This window comes from Neomonachus schauinslandi, chromosome 8, assembly GCF_002201575.2.
Source record: "Neomonachus schauinslandi chromosome 8, ASM220157v2, whole genome shotgun sequence".
NCBI lineage: Eukaryota > Metazoa > Chordata > Mammalia > Carnivora > Phocidae > Neomonachus > Neomonachus schauinslandi.
Genome location: NC_058410.1, coordinates 39,781,205 through 39,800,221, shown reverse-complemented (window position 1 = coordinate 39,800,221; position 19,017 = coordinate 39,781,205). Strand labels below are relative to the sequence as shown.

Below are 19,017 nucleotides of genomic sequence, written 5' to 3'. Positions count from 1 at the left end.
AGACACTTTTCATTAAACTGAATGAAGAGGAATTCTTATATTTGTATTTGCAGTCAAACGAAGTATTGAATTAGAGAGAATTAAGCACCACTCCCCAGGAAGAAAAAATTTCAATCAGTAACAATTTGTAAAAAGTGTTAAGGCATGACTTTTCTTTTTAAATATTTATCAATTTCAACTTTATTTGGAATATTTATAAATCTCAAGAATGTTCGTTAATGACAATAACAATAAAATTATTAATTATTATTCATTCTTTTCTAGAAAACAAGAGTTTGCCAGTAGCATTGTAAAGGGATCTTAATTGACTTGTGTGTTAGTTTTTTTTTTAAAGATTTTATTTATTTATTTATTTATTTGAGAGAGAGAGAGAGAGAGCATGAGAGGGGGGAGGGTCAGAGGGAGAAGCAGACCCCCCCGCTGAGCAGGGAGCCCGATGCGGGACTCGATCCCGGGACTCCACGATCATGACCTGAGCCGAAGGCAGTCGCTTTAACCAACTGAGCCACCCAGGCACCCCAACTTGTGTGTTAGTTTTTAAGTTACTTACCTTTCTTTTTTGTTTCAGAAGTCACTTTCTTCTCAGCTTTCTTCTTTTCCTCTTCTTTTTCTAGAGAAGAAAATTTAGTATGAAAGAAAAACCAAGATTTGAATGAAGCCTTACTGTTAAGTCAGTTCTACCTCCAGATAGCTTTGTGACTTTGACCAAGTGATTTAATCCCACTAGGCCTTATTTTCCTCGTTTGTAAAATAATAGCACTTCCTTCAAAGTGAACTAATGTTTACAAAGTGCTCCACACAGTGCCTGGCTCAGAGTAAATGCATAAAATGGTAGGTTGCTAATATTGTTTATAAATAATGAACAAGATAGTTTGAGCTTTCTGAACCAAGCTATCGCTTGGTGCCTAAAGTAAGATAGTAATATATGAAATTAAAATCTCATTTCTGAGGAAAGATACTGCAGGTAAGCTAAAAGAATTATTATTTTGTTTTCTTTTTGTATGTTCAATGTCATTAGAAATAATACACTAGGCCATTAATGATATCTGTTTTGATTTAACAGTTTCTCAAATCTGCTTCTTGTCAGCAGGTATTTGGAGCCTGGTGACATCTGTCTGGCAGTATGTTGGGGACATAATTTCCACTGCCCTTTCTGAGTGGTTATATCAACAAGGATACTTAGGCTTTTTGCACCCAGAGGTTGCAGAAATTCTGGGTGCCACAGAGAATGGCATGTGGTGCCTCTAGACTTCTCCATGGAAGATTTCTTTTTCAGAGATCTGAGAAAGCCTTGGTCTGACAGCAGAGGGAATCTCAAATGCCTCGCCGTAGCCACGGAACAACGGGACATCCCTGGACATGGTTCCGGTAAGTGTACTCATTTCAAAAAACAAACTGCTATAGAAGCACAGAGTTGTCTAAATGGATTATGCAGTGTTTTTAGGTTTGAGTAAGGTTGAAGATGGAAATCGACTAATTTTTATCCTCAATTTGTATTGCTATTTACCTTATATTTGAAATACCTTTCTCTTTGTCACTTGTCTCTCCTCACAAGTATAGATGCCAAGCTTTCAAAGATTTTCATTACCCAGAACTATTATGAGATTGTTTCTATGCTGAAAAAATTCAATGCATAGTTCTAGTGTGAACGCTGAAGTTGTCTACTAATGATTGCATCTTATTAAATATAGGAATTAATTCATTCCCTTAGGGATAGAGATTTTTTTTACCTACAAGATCAAAGACAACACTTTCAGTGTTAGAAGTATAATTTATAAAGAACCCCTTCTCATGACTCCTAGAGATAAGCTCGTGTCGTAGGAAGAAATATATTCACACTCTGTCGGAATGTGTCTGTGGTCTACCATTACACTTGCTCTTCCAGTCAGGAGAAAGTCAAGAAGTCCACTTGTGATAGTTCCAGAGTTAGAAATAAACCAGTTGAGTTCCACTTTGCCTTTTCCTACAGGTTTATGCATATTAAATATGTAAATCGTGTTTCAAATTCTGAATAAAGATGCTTTTGATTTAAGTATCATTACTTTCAGCTGGTCTGGGAGAAATTTTACATACCAGGGCGTTTTCCATCTTATCTAAAAAATGCATATGCCAGACAATTGAATAGGCATTTGCTAATTGTTTGTGCCAGAAAATGGGTTAATTAAAATACAGATTGCTTGTAAATATTTCTTAGCCCTTATCAGACATCAACGCTGTGGTCACAATAAAATCACAACTCAGGATCCAAGTCTCTCAGTTTCCTAATGTCGATGAATAAATATTTCATTCAAAAGTGCATGTTGGGGCGCCTGGGTGGCTCGGTCGTTAAGCGTCTGCCTTCGGCTCAGGTCATGATCCCAGGGTCCTGGGATCAAGCCCCACATCAGGCTCCCTGCCCAGCGGGGAGCCTGCTTCTCCCTCTCCCACTCCCCCTGCTTGTGTTCCCTCTCTCGCTGTGTCTCTGTCTGTCAAATAAATAAATAAAATCTTTAAAAAAAAAAAAGTGCATGTCAATTAGTCAATCTTACATTGAACTTCAGAATGAAAGTCGATATTTGAGGTCATAAGATGAAAGACGTTCTTTTCATTTTTTTTTTTTAAAGAGAATACTCTTGTGCAATAAATCCTACCCTTTAAATTAATATAACTGCAATTTTATTGTGGTGATACAGTATTTTTGCCTTAGTTCAGATTGAATTAAAGCTTCCATTTACACTCTGCCTGTGATTACGGCCATACGCTGAAAGAGTCATGAATAAAAGCAGAAGTCTACAAAAATAATGTATAAATAATGTACTTTAATAACATTTTTATGAATTAGACCTTTAAGCTGTAGAAATTCTGGGTGCCATGTAGAAAGTTGGGGCTTACTTTATCCATGGTGAATTCATTTAAAACATTAACTTCTGAAGATTTGGCATTTCTTCAATCACGATTGTCTCTATTCTATAGGTGATTTGGCAGGAGCAGAATGAGTGGAATTATAAAAGACACCATAATTTAATTATTTCCTGCTTGGAAATAAAAGTAACCCATGTTTCTTTTATGAAAATTCTTCCCCTATTTTCTCCCTCAACAGTCAACAATACCCTTCCCTTTCCACCTGGGACTATGCACCCAAATATTTCATTTCCTCCTCACCCTCTCTTCCAGATTGTTGGCTGGTTTTTTTTGGTGGCAGCTAGAGAAGAGTTAGAACATTTAATGCCATTGGCTTTCAGAGGGGTAGCAATTAAATGTGTCTGTAGCGTGTGAACTGATCAGTGTCCTGCCTTTCTCTGGCAAGAGTGTCATAGGCCCTGAAATGATGGGTCTCTCTGGCAGGGATCACAGGGAAGGCTGGTGGAGAGAGAAATCCTCTCCACAGTGAGCAGCTCTGAGCCACAAATATGTTATTCGCTTCTGAATAAATTAACATCAGATGAAAGAAAAATTAAATGACTTACTTTTTACTTTCTAAGCCCTTACAATGGGCTTTTCTCTTGCTTTAAAATGTTTTTATGTCATCTCAAAGCCAGAGAATGAACAATAGTTCATTATAATCGTGAAGCTTTCTAAGATGCCTGTTCCCAGCAAAACGGGAAAATAAATGCAACTGTTTAATTTTTCATCTTATGTTTTGTGAGTCCCCTCTTTTCCTTTCTACTGTAGAGATTATCCAAATTTTACACGTCAGATGGGGGCTTCTCTTCTAACCCTCTATGGCCAGGATTGATGGATTCTTGGTCCCAGTCAAGTAAATAAAGGCGTGTTTCTTCCAGAGCAATACACTCCAACACATTTTGTCACCGTCACCTTATTGCTTTAGAGTGGCAGAGGTTGGCTTGGAACCCCACTCATACCATGATCATGGGAAACTTCACACAAGCAGATAAGTTCAATGACACCAGTGATTATTACAGTTCTCCATTGTTATCTTACAGAGGCACGAGGCAAGAGAGAAAGCATGGGTGCTAGCGGGAGTGACCTTGGTCTAAATTCTCTGACCCTTTCTGGTTGCGGAAAATTGAGCAATGCACTATGACACACTGAATTTTGTTGACCTCATTTGAAAAATGGGACTAATAAAATCTACTTTGCTGGCTTGTTGTGAGGAATGGCGACACTGAGCTGAAGTGCCTAGACCAGAGGGGATGTTCATAAAATAATGTTAGCAGCAAGTAGCTATTATGATATTTTAGAAACAATAAAAGTCTGACCACATATAATCTTCGGTAATTTCTTTAGATAAGACATTTATTGATCTATCTGAGTAAAAGCACGTTAATTCTTACTTTTCTGTATAAAGGGAGGCTGTGTCTGGAATATTTTATGTTGAGAAACTTCAGGGAAAAAAGTACATCAGTAGGATTTAACATGTTATAAAGGGGTGCTGTGCTGGAATGAAGAAGCGGATTCTAGTCTTGGTTTCGCTATAATTAGTAGCCGCTGCCTTATGCAACTATGAGTAACTCTTCTGTCTTCAACCATAAAAGGCAGGGGAATGAGTAGAGTGTTTAGAGCCCTCTCCACCCATTTATTCCTTCATTCTCCAAATGAAGCATGCTTCTTCTTGCATCTATTTCTCAATCTTGCTGGGAGCAGGTAACTTAGAAAGCTTTTGCTTTGTAAATAGCTACTGTATGTTCTTTGGTTTTGCTATGGCTTGAAAAATGTGAAATCTGGAAAAATGTCAATTTTTAAGACTTTAAATAAATATGTATGCTGTGTATATCACAAATAGAGAATATGTGTACATGGTGTCAGGAAAAAAGAGCTTGTCTTAGAGGATTGGAGAATGAGAGGGTGGAAGGCAGCATTGTTTTTTGTTTGTTTTGCTTTGTTTTGTTTTGTTTTTTAAGGAAGAAGGGTAAATCTTTCTAAATGGGTAAGATCTGAAGAGAGTCTTTAAAAAAAGCAGGAGAGTTTTGACTATCGAGAAGATTTTTGCAGCAGAGGAAAAATATCTGCCAAGACCTTGAACATAGACTCTGTTTTTCATGGTATGATGGTCCCATTTTACTGTAAGATAAGAGACTACTGAGAGGTTCCAAGCAGAGAAACTATATGATGCTGAGCTCTGTTTTAAGAGGAAATTTGGCTGTTGCTGGGTGGTGTTAAGGATCCCACTGGACTTTGTGATTATGTTGTAAGGAAGAAAATTAAGAAAGTAAAAGAATTCAATACAAATATTCTTGTTCTTTTTTCTTTGTTTTCTTCCTCTGAATTTTATTTGGGACTCTTGAAGCAATGTAACCTTATAGAATGGTGGTAGGAGTACCTCACTTTACATTGTAATTAGGTTGCTATGGCAGCAAAGCTCTCTAAATTAAGGACTTCACTCGAATTATCTGGCATAACTACATTGGTCTGTCAGAACTTGAATCCATTGTCTTTGCCTTGGCTTTTTCTTTAGTGATAGCTGAATTATTCTTGGAAGCCAGCTCTTCTCATTATCAGCTATTAAAACAAACAATTCACAACCAGCAATTCTATAACACCTTTCAGAGACTACCTGAGACTCTTAAAATGACAATTTTCTCAATCAACAGATGTTTATTTTGCCTTACGTCAAACCCCTGGCCAGGGTCTACGGTTTTAAAAGATTCCTTCCAGGAACACTAGGTATGGGAATAAGAAGTGGGAAAGTTTACAGTTACAGTAAGGACTTTGAAGGATATTAAAGATAGAATCTAAGGGAACCATCACAGAGGCCCAAAACCAAGGCCAAGTGAAAGTGCAAAAGCTACTTCTGGGGGCAGTAAGCACAGACAGAGTGTGAAATGGTCTGTGGAGCCTGGCTCTGACGGAGGGTGGCAGGTGTTACTCCCAGGGCCAGCTGAAGGACCCCAGGGGCAGAGCGACTGCTCGCGGGTCCTGCAGATACTGGCTGAGAACTCTTAGTGATACAGCACCATTCACGATGGAAATGTCCCGGAGGACCCCAGGCCTGATCACTGTAAATCCGAACTTTTTCAAGAGACCTTAAGACAGTTCATTAAACCTGCAAAGGATTGTAGAGAAGGGATCTCAATGATTATTTTATGTGGTCAGAGCAAGGCAAAAAAAAATGTATTTAATTTTGGTTGGAATGTTACTTATTTCAAGGTGAGAGGAAATTTCACTACCAGATGAAAGCACATGACCTCAGGGGCATCAGCATTTACTTGGTCCTCAGGTAAAAAGTCTATACCTTCTGTAACCAGTGAGAAAATCGGCTCAGCCAAGAGCCACTTGCCCAACTTCCCAAATCCCAGAAATGACACCGCAAGGGTTCTAAACAAAGCGAACCGCACACCCTGTTCTCCCTGCTGCAAGTGGAAAATGAAGCTTGCGGGAGACGTATTCTATCAGACACTTGCCCGTGAACGGACCCCGGCAGAACCGAAGTTCCTCTTTCTACGGCATGTTGTCAAACAGCTTTCAGCCCCTCACAGCCCAAGCACTCCGACATAACCACAGTTCTTTTCTGTTTTTGAATTTCGTAGGCAAAAAGGGAATGCAAAGAAATAGCTTGATACATTTCAAATTGCAAAAAAGTATCTTATGTTAATTAAACTTGATATTTAAAATGGATTAGGTAGATTTCCCTCAAACCTTTCAAAAATGATAAAAGCATTTTTAGATAAGTGTGTTACTTTTGAATGGGTTACATTTATATAGATGAAGGCTGCCACACTTATTTATTTTTTTTCACTTTTCTATCTAGATGGGAAAGCAAAGGCAGCCTCAGAGTGTGTGTGGGGGGGGGGGGGGGTAGAGAGAAAGGAGAGAGAGGGAGAGAGAGAGAGGGAGAGATGAGACAGAAAGACTCTGGTTTTTATTTTTCCCCTCAATGCTTTTACATTTTAGAAAGCAAGATGGGTATTAAAGAGGGCATGTATTGGAGGGTATTATGCTGAGCAAAATAAGTCAATCAGAGAAAGACATGTATCATATGACCTCACTGATATGAGGAATTCTTAATCTCAGGAAACAAACTGAGGGTTGCTGGAGTGGTGGGGTGTGGGAGGGATGGGGTGGCTGGGTGATAGACATTGGGGAGGGTATGTGCTATGGTGAGTGCTGTGAATTGTGTAAGACTATTGAATCACAGACCTGTACCTCTGAAACAATACATTATATATTAAAAAAGAAGAAGAAGAAGAAGATAGTAGGAAGGGAAAAATGAAGGGGGGTGGAAATTGGAGGTAGAGACGAACCATGAGAGACTATGGACTCTGAGAAAGAAACTGAGGGTTCTAGAGGGGAGGCAGGTAGAGGGATGGGTTAGCCTGGTGATGGGTATTAAAGAGGGACGTTCTGCATGGAGCACTGGGTGTTATACGCAAACAATGAATCATGGAACACTACATCAAAAACTAATGATGTGATGTATGGTGATTGACCTAACATAATAAAATAAAATTTAAAAAAAAAGAAAGAAAGCAAGTGCTCAAAATCTGTTGACTTTCACTAAGTGAGAAGCTCTCCATTGCCACACACTTATCTCTGGGTAGCTTCATATAGTATAATTGCAATTTTTGTTGTTTCCCTTGTGTTTTTTTGCTTTTGTTTTATTGGTTGTTTTTTGTTTGTTTTGGTTTTTGGTTTTTTGGTGCTGCTGACATTTGGAGACCTTGGAAGAACTCTTTTAACACTTTTAAACTTTATTTTTATGTGGAGTCATTGCTTCCTCAAGATCTTTTATTGTAAACACTTCCAATGTGTTTTTCTTAAAAACATAAATATAAGATTCTTTTCTAATATCTTTTCATTTTCAATATCATCTTATTTATAAAATATTGTTTTTCTCATGGTTTCACCCTAATTTATTTTTTTGCATTTATTTGTATTTGGAAATGGATTGTAAAAGTACTCCATTACAGCTGGAATGTCAAGAATGCCTAGAAACATCAGAAAATTGAACTTTTTCTTTTTGTGATGAAATCATCAATATTTAGAGAAAAAGCTGGTTATCCTTCAAAATTGAAATATACATCACTTTATAGTGCCATTTCAAAGATGCTGCTATTTTTATAGAGAACTTAGGACTTGATTTACTACATAAATTAAAAAGACTTATAGTTATTTGCAAAAATAATTTGACTTGAAAATTACTAAAAATTAGGTATATTGGGCACATTGTATGAGTCAATCAAAACCCTTCAATTTTAAAAAAATATGCCTAATGGAAATCAATATTAAAAAGGAAACAAGGATCTTTTCAGAGAGTACAACTTTAAAGTCATCATTTTATTATGTTGAATTCAGGTTTATTTTATTTTTTGTTTTTTTATTTTCAAATCATGTATCTTAGAATTTGTATCCAGAATATATAAGAAATCTTAAAACTCAGTATAAAATACAGCAACTCAATTAAAACAAAAGAGTAGAATAAATCATTAAAGATGATACACAAATGTCTAATAAACATGAAAAAGATACTCAACATTATTAGCCATTAGGGAAACACAAACTGTAACCAAAATGAGATATTTCTTTACTCTGGCAAACATTAATCTTTTCACTAACTATATCCATAGTTTGCCTTTTCCAGAATGCCATATAATTGGAATCACACACAAATTTCCAGATTGCATTCCTTCACTAGGTAATACACATTTTTTTTAAACTTTTTAAAATTTAAATTCAATTAATTAACACATAATGTATTATTTATTTCAGAGGTACAGGCATGTGATTCATTAAGGAGGGCATGTGATGTAATGAGCACTGGGTATTATGAATTCGGGTTTATTTTAACTCATGGGCTACATAAATTTCATCATCTCTCATGAACTATCCCAAATGAATAACAAAACAAAATGAATAACATATAAGGTCTATTGTACTAGATCAAAAATTTTTTATGTTTTAATGTTTAAAAATATTAAGAACAAAAAAAAGCGCTAAACACATTTAAAACATTTAAAATCCACACCTAATTGAAGTGAGCAACCCTCACCCTTTATTATGTGAACAATTGCCAGGACTCTTTACTCCATTTGGCTAAAACCGACCTGGCTTTAAAGACTCATTTTGTTCTAGAGAGGAATAAAAATATCTTTTGGAATTGTAACAAGTTTGTATAATAGGAAGAAACATCTAGGTCAAGCTGACACAAATAACAAATAAATGTTTTATAAAGAAAAACTGGTACTTACAAGTTAGAGCTTTTGGAGGGACCCAGTTCTATTTTATAAAATGCTTTATGGGAAAAATTTGCTGGCATGAGAGGGTTCTAATCAGAATTCCATAATAAGAAAGCTACTATTAGATCACATTCACTCACATTCACAACCCACGTCATCCTTAACTTCCTGTCTGGTCCTTTATAGATCAAAATACAGGAAAAAAACTTTTTTGATACCATGATAAATGTTATGAGAGAACCCCAAGACAACAAATAAAAAAGATCCTAGTCAACAGGTGGGTCCTTTTCTGTTTCCTGCTTCGTGGGTGCCTCCCCTGGGTCCCCAGAGTAAATACTGCTCCTGGAGAGTCGAATCAGACAGACACCCCCTGGCTATATTGTCAGATGTGTAAGGGGAGAAAAGCTTTTATAGATAGGTACGTCAATAGGAAAAAGTTAATGGTTTTCACAAAAAGTCTTTTTAATAATCAATAATGGGAAATCAAAACCAAGTAGCAAGGAAAAAGTTCTAAGTTTAGAGATGCAAGTTTCTAATGAAATATATTTGATGTCTACTAAAATGTATTTGTAGTTCATGATCCATGGGAAACTCCCATTTCTTTCCATTCTTCTTTCCCTTTTTCTTGACCCTCTTCTAACTGTTTGGTTTTGTGTTTCTTTCTTCTGAGGATTTTTACTATTATTTATTTATTTGTGAGAGAGAGCAAGAGAAAAAGAGAGAGCATGAGTGGAGTGAAGGACAGAGGGAGAAGCAGACTCCCCGCTGAGCAGGGGGCCAGATGGGCAGCTTGATCATGGGACTCTGTGATCATCACCTGAGCCAAAGACAGACGTTTAACCTACTGAGCCACCCAGGTGCCCCGGTTATGTATTTCTTTTATAAAGTTTATTTGACAATCAATTATTAGGACTTAGCTACTTTGTCACAATACTAAGATGAATTACACTGGTTCTAACGTATTAACTCCAATATAACTGTGTTACCTCACGTTCAGCCCTAGCACAGTGTTGCAATCAAAAGAAACAAGAGTCTAAACTTCCAGGAAGTTTTAAAAAATTAAAATAAAATTCCAGGAAGGTTCGAAGATAAATTTAAATCTTTCCTGAAGTCCAAATAGCTAATGTTATAGGACCCAAAGCGAGGCAGTCTAAAGATTCACTCTTTTATTTAAGCTTCCCAACCCTCCCTCATGACAGCTTTTCCCTTCCTGCCACCCCAAACCCTTCTCTCTCCCAAACGTACACTGAAAATTGCCTCTAGCCCATGCTAGATCTCCTGTTTGCTCCTCCTGACCTCTTTTCTCATTGTTCAAATCTTTTCTTTTCTTCTGGGGACTAACCCTTTCTGTTTCAACATGAATACATTTAATTCTTTGGATTCCTTCTAATTTTTCTGCTTTCCCAGCATATTCTGAATAGAACACAAACCCTTGGGATCTGACCAGCTAACCCTAGAATACTCCTTAGATGTTAAGGTGGGGGAGAAAAACTGAGAATATTTATGTTAATATTTGTGCATCCATCACACATGTAAGTAATCATTTTTTTTAAGAATCTTTTTCAAGCCATTGGAAGGTGAAAGTTGAATAAACAGTGTCGTACCAAAGTTAATTTGTTAGTTTTGGTAGATGAGCCACGGTTATGGAAAATGTGAACATTAGAAGAAGCTTGTTGAAAGGCATACAAGAATCTCTGTATTATCTTAACAACTGTTCTATAAATCTAAAATAATGTCAAAATAAGAAGTTCAAATACGGTAACATTTTCCATAACCATGATTCATGTAAAAGATCCTTGATATACTACTGTACATTGTGAATGTCTAAGAAGGGAATATAACACATGCTGACCAGAAATATTTTGTCATGAAAATTTTTTTCCTCCAAGAATAGCATGGAACTAGAGATCCCCATAACAGAGTTCAGGAAATGCTGTGCTTGGATTAAGTTTATGACACCAATATCTGTATCTCCTCATTTGTAAACTCCAGACTCCTATATTCAGTTGTCCACTGGACACGACCATTTGGATGAACAGAGCTTAGCTTGCTGCCTGACGTGTGGCATAGTCTTTTTTAATCCAGATCCAGTCTCCACGCTGATCTTTATGGACTGTGTTAACTAAGCCCCTTGCCCTCTAGATTTGGGTTATTTTTGGTTTATGGGAGCAACATCCAGAGACACTACAGCAGGGGAAAAGTTATTTACCAACTCTCTCCCAGGCTCATTGAGGATATTACACACATCATTTTACAGAGTTTTGATGGTGTGTTCTCCCAATGAAGGGAAATCTCCTCTGATTGGCCATCTCTCTCTTAGAGTTACAAAGTTTTTGGTTTTGTAAACCACTCCATTCCCCTCCCTCTTCAGGCCTAGGACAGGTAAAAGCTCCCTGTTTTTGCTAGCCCTGGGATGCTTCACCATAAGTCTGCAAAAACCTTTATAAATACTACGTTCATTAAACAGTCTTAATCACCCATTTTGATGTGCTAGGGACCTGGATACACTCAGCAAGCCCCAAACTGAGCTCATTATCTCTCCCCAGACCTGTTCCTATTCTTAATGCCATTCATTTACTCAGGTCAGATAAGACTTGAGCAATCACGCTCAGCTCTAACACTTAATTGCTAGTCTAAGATAATGGAAACAGACTAAACCTGAATATGCGACAGCTGGCTTCCAATTCCAATTACTGCTGACCCTTGAACAACACAGGTTTGAATGGCATGGGTCCATTTACATGTGGATTTTTTTTATAAATACAGTATAGTACTGTAAATATATTTTCTCTCATGACTTTCTTAATAATATTTTTCTTTTCTCTAGTTTAAGAATACAGTATATAATACATATAAAATATGCCTTATCAACTGTTTATGTGTCAATAAGGCTTCCAGTCAACAGTAGGTTATTGGTAATTAAGTTTTCACAGGGTCAAGTTACACACAGATTTTGCGACCACGAGACAGAGGGCCGGCAGTGTCCCTGACCTCCACATTGTTTGAAGGTCAGTTGTATATCACTGTTATAGCTGTATTCTCTTAGGCAACTTACTTGATTTTTCTGATCTTTTCTAAATTTTAAAATGATGTGAAATCATATTCACTGCTTGGAGTTGTTTTGAGGGTTAAGTAGGATTGTTTAAAAGAAAAGTAGCATAATACTTCCCCATGAGCAGTAGGCTCCTATAATTGTCTCGTCTCCAGACCCCCAATCCTCACCCCTCAGCCATCCATTCTTTCTATAGCTGACACAGTAATCTAAAATGCAAATCTGATCATACTCCTCCTTTGCTCAATTGCTTTAGCAGGCTCATGCAGTCCATGAGGGGATATAAAATCTCTAGCTGTGTATGTGAACCTCTTCAGGATATGACCTGAGGCCTGTATTAAGAAATTATCTAGAGTTTCACACATACTGAATGGTATCATTAATGCAGTTACCTTACTATCTTCTGTAGAGACCAATTTAAAAAACTACCATAAAATTTAATGATTTATTATATATATTGCAGAAATTTCATGACTGAAAAATGATAATAATAGCAACTAATGGTTGAGTACATAACTGTGCTAGAAAATGTGCTAAGTTGGGGTGCCTGGGTGGCTCAGTTTGTTAAGCATCTGCCTTTGGCTCAGGTCATGATCTCAGCATCCTGGGATGGAGCCTCTGGTCAGGCTCCCTGCTCCGTGGGGAGTCTGCTTTTCCCTCTCCTTCTGCTCCTCCCTTCCCCCCTCTTGTGCTCTCTCTCAAATACATAAATAAATAAAATCTTTAATAAAAAAAGAAATTCTGCTAAGTCATTATATACATTATTTCATTCAGTTGTGTTAGCAACTTTCTAAATTAAGTAAGTAGTGAAAGTAATTTGGCTTATATATTTTATCGAAATTTATAACTAAAGGTCAATTCCATTAAAAATTGTTGAAAGATATAAGTTTATTTCACCACAAAACAAAGAAAAATATTATATTAGCCTAAAGTTCAATAAAATTTATTGTGTCATAGAGTTAATAGAATAAGAACCGGGGCCAAATTTCTGTTTTATTATTTTATGCTCTTTGCTTCTCAGGATATATCTCACTGAAGAGCTAAGATGATAAAGTTCTTGGTTTAATAGAATTGTAAATAAAACATTACTAGCTCCTGTAGAACATTGTCCTTGGATTCATCCTATGGTAAGAAGTAATCTTATAATAAGTTTCTTATAATGCTCCTTTCTCCTCTACACAAATCCTACCAACTCACTCTTTATGGCCCAATGCAAGTCTTGTGATTTCATTGCATGGCCTTACCTCACTCATATCTCATCTTCCTCCTAACTTTTACAGCCTTTATGATCTGTACAGCTCAATTTTGTACGTCAGTAAATAATGCTTCATAGTATTATTCACTGCATAGGGGCATGCCTGGTTGCCCCAACAAGTAGACATCTCCATCCAGACCACAACCATACCGTACATACCTATGGTAGCTATTTAATCACTATGCAAAGCCATGCAGTCTTCTCTTTGCTCTTAAGGCAGTTTATTACCAACCCACCAGCCTGAAAACAATAAACTTGAAATCTCTGGGTGGGAGCAGAAAGGGACTTAAAAGACCATTCAAGTTCTGGTCCCACACTTTGCAGGTGAAGAAATGGAGACCCATCTGTCAAAGATCATAGAACTGATTAGTGTCAAAGCTGAGATTAGAAGCTGAGTCCTTGGTCTTCTCTCTAGAGGTCTTTTGCCCAACTGATTAGTGTGAAAGCTGAGATTAGAAGCTGAGTCCTTGGTCTTCCCTCTAGAGTTCTTTTGCCCACATATGGGTGATGGCATTTATGATATTATTTACAACTGCCATACTAAGTACCAGTTGTATATTTTTTCAAGAAGATGATAGAGTATACAGTATTTACTCACCTTATATTTGGCTTTATTTGTGCAAATTGTATGTTTATAATGGAATATTAAAAGTAATTTAAGGAGGGTCACCTGGGTGTCATATTTGGTTAAGCGTCTGACTCTTGGTTTCGGCTCAGGTCATGATCTCGCAGTCCAGAGATCGAGCCCCGGTCGGGCTCCCAACTCAGTGGGGAGTCTGCTAGAGATTCTCTCTCCCTTCCCACCTCCCTCTGCCCCTCTCCCCACTTGTGCTCGCTCTCTCTCTCAAATAAGTAAATAAAAATCTTCAAAAATAAGTAATTTAAGGAGAAGATATACACTTAGCAAGGGATCACTTAACGTCTTCCGTCCACATATTTGCCACAATAGAAAAGTTGTGGCAATTTTACACTAAATGTCCAGTAATTACATGTGGGTGGAAGTCTTCTATTCTTCAGAGAACAATGACAACAAAAAACATGATATTTGGGGGGGATGTCCATGTTGAGTAGGGGGAAAGAAAAAAATCTTTTCTCATTGTTGACTAAAAAATAATGGGATCATATCTGGTAACTGTGCTCATACTTAGATTTTATGAAGCAGCTGTTTTTGGTGATGGGGTGAGGATGGACAATGTTACCTGGAGCAATTTGTTTAATCACTGAGGATTCTGTTTGAGAGTAATGAGGGGCTAATCCTTCCTGAGAAATATAGTTCTGATAAACACTGGCTGATAAAGTGGCTCTCACACTAAAAGTAAGAATAACCTGTAATGTTAATATAACAGTTGCCATATCATTCAGAAGAAGAACTCAGTAGACCTGCTCCTTTAATGAAATAAGTGGTTAACTATAGTGACTCTTTGAACTTGCAGGCTTTTCAGCCCCAGTGGAGCTCCCAATAGACATGGGAATTCTGTTACAAAATGTAATACCTTTTTGAAAGAATGTGAGAATTAATATTATATTTAAGCTAGTCCCTTTTAAATTATGCCATAAATAAATGCAAATTGACAATGCCCAAAATGATTACATGAGGTGGTTGTTATATATCTGTTTAATGCAACTGTAGCCAAACATATTCTAAAAAATACAGTAGGAGTAAAGGAAACAAGTGATTGAATAATGCAATTTGTCTTCATACTCAAATATTTAAAGCCATAAAAACTTCATTATGATGTGCAAAGCATGTGATGTGGGGAGAAGAGTGAAACTGAAGGAAGGCAAGATACAGCTTCAAGGCATGAGACAAATAGCCCAAGATAAGAAGCACACCAAGGTTTCCAAGAAGCAGTTGTGTGCTATGAGAAACTCGTTTTCTTTGTTTTAAGTGCTATGAATGCACAAAGGAAGCTTTTAAGGGCCTCAAAGATGTGAGAGCAGTTTCACTCATAACAAGGTCCATGATTTTTTAAAATCTACTGATAAAATCGTAAATTGTTTCCAATGTCCTGGGAACACACTTAACAATCCAGTCTGTACATAAGCTCTACTTTTTGAAAACAAAAAAAATGCCAAATACGTTTAAGCTCCTACGTTTTGACCTGTTAAATCTGCATTCCTCAAATCAAAAAGCACACTTTAGTGCCACAAGTAGGTTCCTTTTTTTCATAATGCCATTTTCTTGCAACTTGGCCCTAAGGAAGTTCCAGACTAAAATAGTGCATCAAGGACTGTGTATAATCAGCCTCACTAAAAACAGCTTGATTAATACTAAATATGTCCTAGTTCCTAATCATTTATGTTAATGAAGTTGCAGGCAGCACATCTGCACGCCCTGACAAAGCCCATGATCTCAGCACCTCCTGATAACGCGGACTGCTTGGGAAGCTGCTCGGGGCCAGTGTCCGCACTGTGAAAACTCCTTCTCTGGGAGTCAAAAGGAGGTCCTAGCAAAAGCCTTGTAATCCTGCAACATTGTTATGTTATTCACTTAAACATAGTATTGGGTTCCAGGGTGAAATGTCAAATTAAATCACTCTTTAAATATAACAATGGAAACCTAGGTGTCCCACTTTACAAATGACACATCCTTTTCCAAGTGACAGACTGAAGGCAAAACATTTGCTACTTGGTGTTTTATGAACCTCTAGTAGGAGATAAACTGAAGTCAAACACTTGAATAATCTATCAAAATCTGCCTCAAATTGGGGAATTGGAGTTACTTGATTTATGTCTATCTTGCAACAACAACAACAGAATTAGAATCCAATGAAACTTAAGGTGACACTATTATTTATAGTTTCTCCCTTGTCCTGTGAACATTGGGGCAGTGAGAGAATCACTTGTCAGTTCTGTGTCAAATTATCTCCAGTAACATAAGCTCGTATAGTCCAAATGCCAAATGAAATGTGAGTCTGATGTCTCCCTCTCTCTCTCTCAACTGGATTCTAAAAATTTTTACTTAATAATCTGCTTACTAGCTAGGTAAATGATATATAGTAGTTGCCAGGGATGAGATTACTCCTTTTGTTTTATTGTTTTCAGGATGAGTCAGTTATATTTGAGTCCAGTTAAGACATTTAAAAAAATATTGACTCCTATCAATAGCAAGCATATAGAAAAGAAGGCGCAAGTTGGGAATTTATGCTGGTGTAAAACCACATATGATAGACATGCAATATGCAAATCATTGAGGACTCAAATATTTAAACAACTCTAATTGTATGAGGTAAACATTTAAGGTGCTTTACTAATAACTAGGCTTAGAGGTTACTAAGTACTACAGACTGAATTGTGTCTCCTCCAAATCCATATGTTGGACCCCTAACCCCCATATGACTGTATTGGAAATTAGGCCTTTAGGAAGTAATTAAGCTTAAATGAGGTCGTAAGAGTGGAACCCTGATCTCATAGAACTGTGTCATTCTAAGAAGAGGAAGAGCCACCTGCGCTCTCTCTTCACCAGGTGAACATAGCAAGAAGCAGACATCTGCAAGCCAGGAAGTGGGCTCTTTCCAGAACCCAACCATCATGGCACTCCGACCTTGGACTGTGAGAAAATAAGTTTCTGTTATTTAAGTCACCCAATCTGTGGTGTTTTTTCCTGGCAGCCCTTGCAGACCAAGACATCAAGGGTTGATCAGGAATTTAAGAAATTATTATATCAAGAGGAAACTGTCTTCACATAATTACCACACAGAAATGGTATCTGGAGCCAAGTGAGTGAATGGGTGAAGCAGATGCATGGAAGTTGATGAAGACAATGGCAAGCTCCCCTTATTCAAGATGACCACACTTAAAATCAGTGAATAAAAAAATCCGTGTGGGCCAAATAAAATGTGTCTGTAGCAGTTTTGAATGGGAGGCAAAAGTTTCAAACCTTGGACTAGCACTGGACTGTTCTCTAAATATTCAAGAAGCATTTTGATTTGGAGTCTTGGAGCAAGATCTTACATGTACTTTACATTAAATTGTGATCTCTAATGACCAAATGAATTCCTTTTTTAGATTGATACTGATATAGCACTGACTTATAAATGTAATGGGATTTTTATTTAAAATTTGCAACTACTAATTCATTCCATTTGTGTAGCTGGCCAAATCAAAATATTTTACATACTATACAATAGGTTATTATAATTTGCAAGTATAATGTAACCTTTCCCCCCATACCCACTGGCATTTCTCTTGCTCTCTTGTAAGCCTTTCTAGAATGCTTAGGTACTTGGCTTGAAAACTATTGTTCCTTCCCAGACAAATAGTCAAAATTTCTCCATGAGTGGCATTTTATTTTATTTTATTTTATTTTTATTTTTTAAAGATTTTATTTATTTGATAGAGAGAGACACAGCAAGAGAAGGAACACAAGCAGGGGGAGTGGGAGAGGGAGAAGCAGGCTTTCCGCTGAGCAAGGAGCCAGATGTGGGGCTCGATCCCAGGACCCTGGGATCATGACCTGAGCCGAAGGCAGATGCTTAACAAACGAGCCACCCAGGTGCCCCTCATGAGTGGCATTTTAGCCATTCTGAAGGATATCTGGCCAATTATAGATCATTCAGGTGACTCATACTAAATTAAAAGCATTTTTAGAAATATTTAGTTTCTCTCCACCTCCTTCTAAATCACCTAGGGATTTGCTACTGAGATGTAGTCCTGGACCAACAGCATTAGCAATCCTTGGGAGCTTGGTAAAAATGCAGAATCTCAGGCCCCACCCTTGACCTACCAAATCCGAATCTGCATTTTCACAAGATTCCCAGGTGATTTGTGTGCACATTATATTTTGAGAAGCATTGCTAAGGTACTCTATACTGAGATCCCAGCATGATGTTTCTATTGCAGAACTTCATGAAATCTAAAGCAAAAACTTTATGTCTTCATCTTCCAAAACTTGTTGATGTCTCAGAAGGTAGGAAGGTAGGATGAAGGTAGGATCCTCAAACGCTGATGTCTGCATAGTAATATACTAGAAAGATGCTTGTGCATAGAACCAGAAGTTCAGGGCTGAAATCCTAGATCTGATATTTACTAACTTAGCATGGATAAATAAACTCCAAGCCTACCTTTGTTAATCGTTAATAATGTCTACATTACAGGGTTTTGAAATGTCAAATGTAAAATGCATATAAGTACAGAAAACACAATATTCTAAATAAATGTGAGTTGAAGAGAGCATAGCTACAGGTGTGCCTTGGTCAGGATCTGGCCAGAAAGTGCACAGAACATGCTGATGTCAGAACATGACTTACAGAAAACATCGCCTGACCAGCTACCCAAATTCTTCCCTGGCCATTGACTATGTGAAGCATAAATATATAGCCAAAAGGATCATTGGATCTGTGGTCATTGGATAATGCATCACTCACCAAGGCATTCAGATTTAATTAATTAATTAATTTAAATTATTAATTATTAAATAAATTATTTATATATTAAAATTAATTAATTAAAATGTATTTATTTATTTAAATTTAATTTACTTAATTTACTTTAATTTAGATAAAATGGAGAAAAGACTATTTGAAACAGGGTACCAAGTTCAGGTGTCTGGTATAAAACAATTGGGTTGGATCTGTAAGTTTTTTTTACACATGGAC

At 37.1% G+C, this 19,017-nt stretch overlaps 1 protein-coding gene across 1 annotated transcript in view; it reads right to left on the bottom strand.

Moving 5' to 3' along the window:
* The window catches only part of TRDN (triadin), a 394,231-nt gene that overhangs the window by 163,921 nt on the left and 211,293 nt on the right, over window positions 1–19,017 (bottom strand). The window contains 2 exon segments of the mRNA XM_044917545.1: window positions 551–604; window positions 10,298–10,302. Coding sequence (XP_044773480.1) covers window positions 551–604; window positions 10,298–10,302 — 59 coding nt within the window.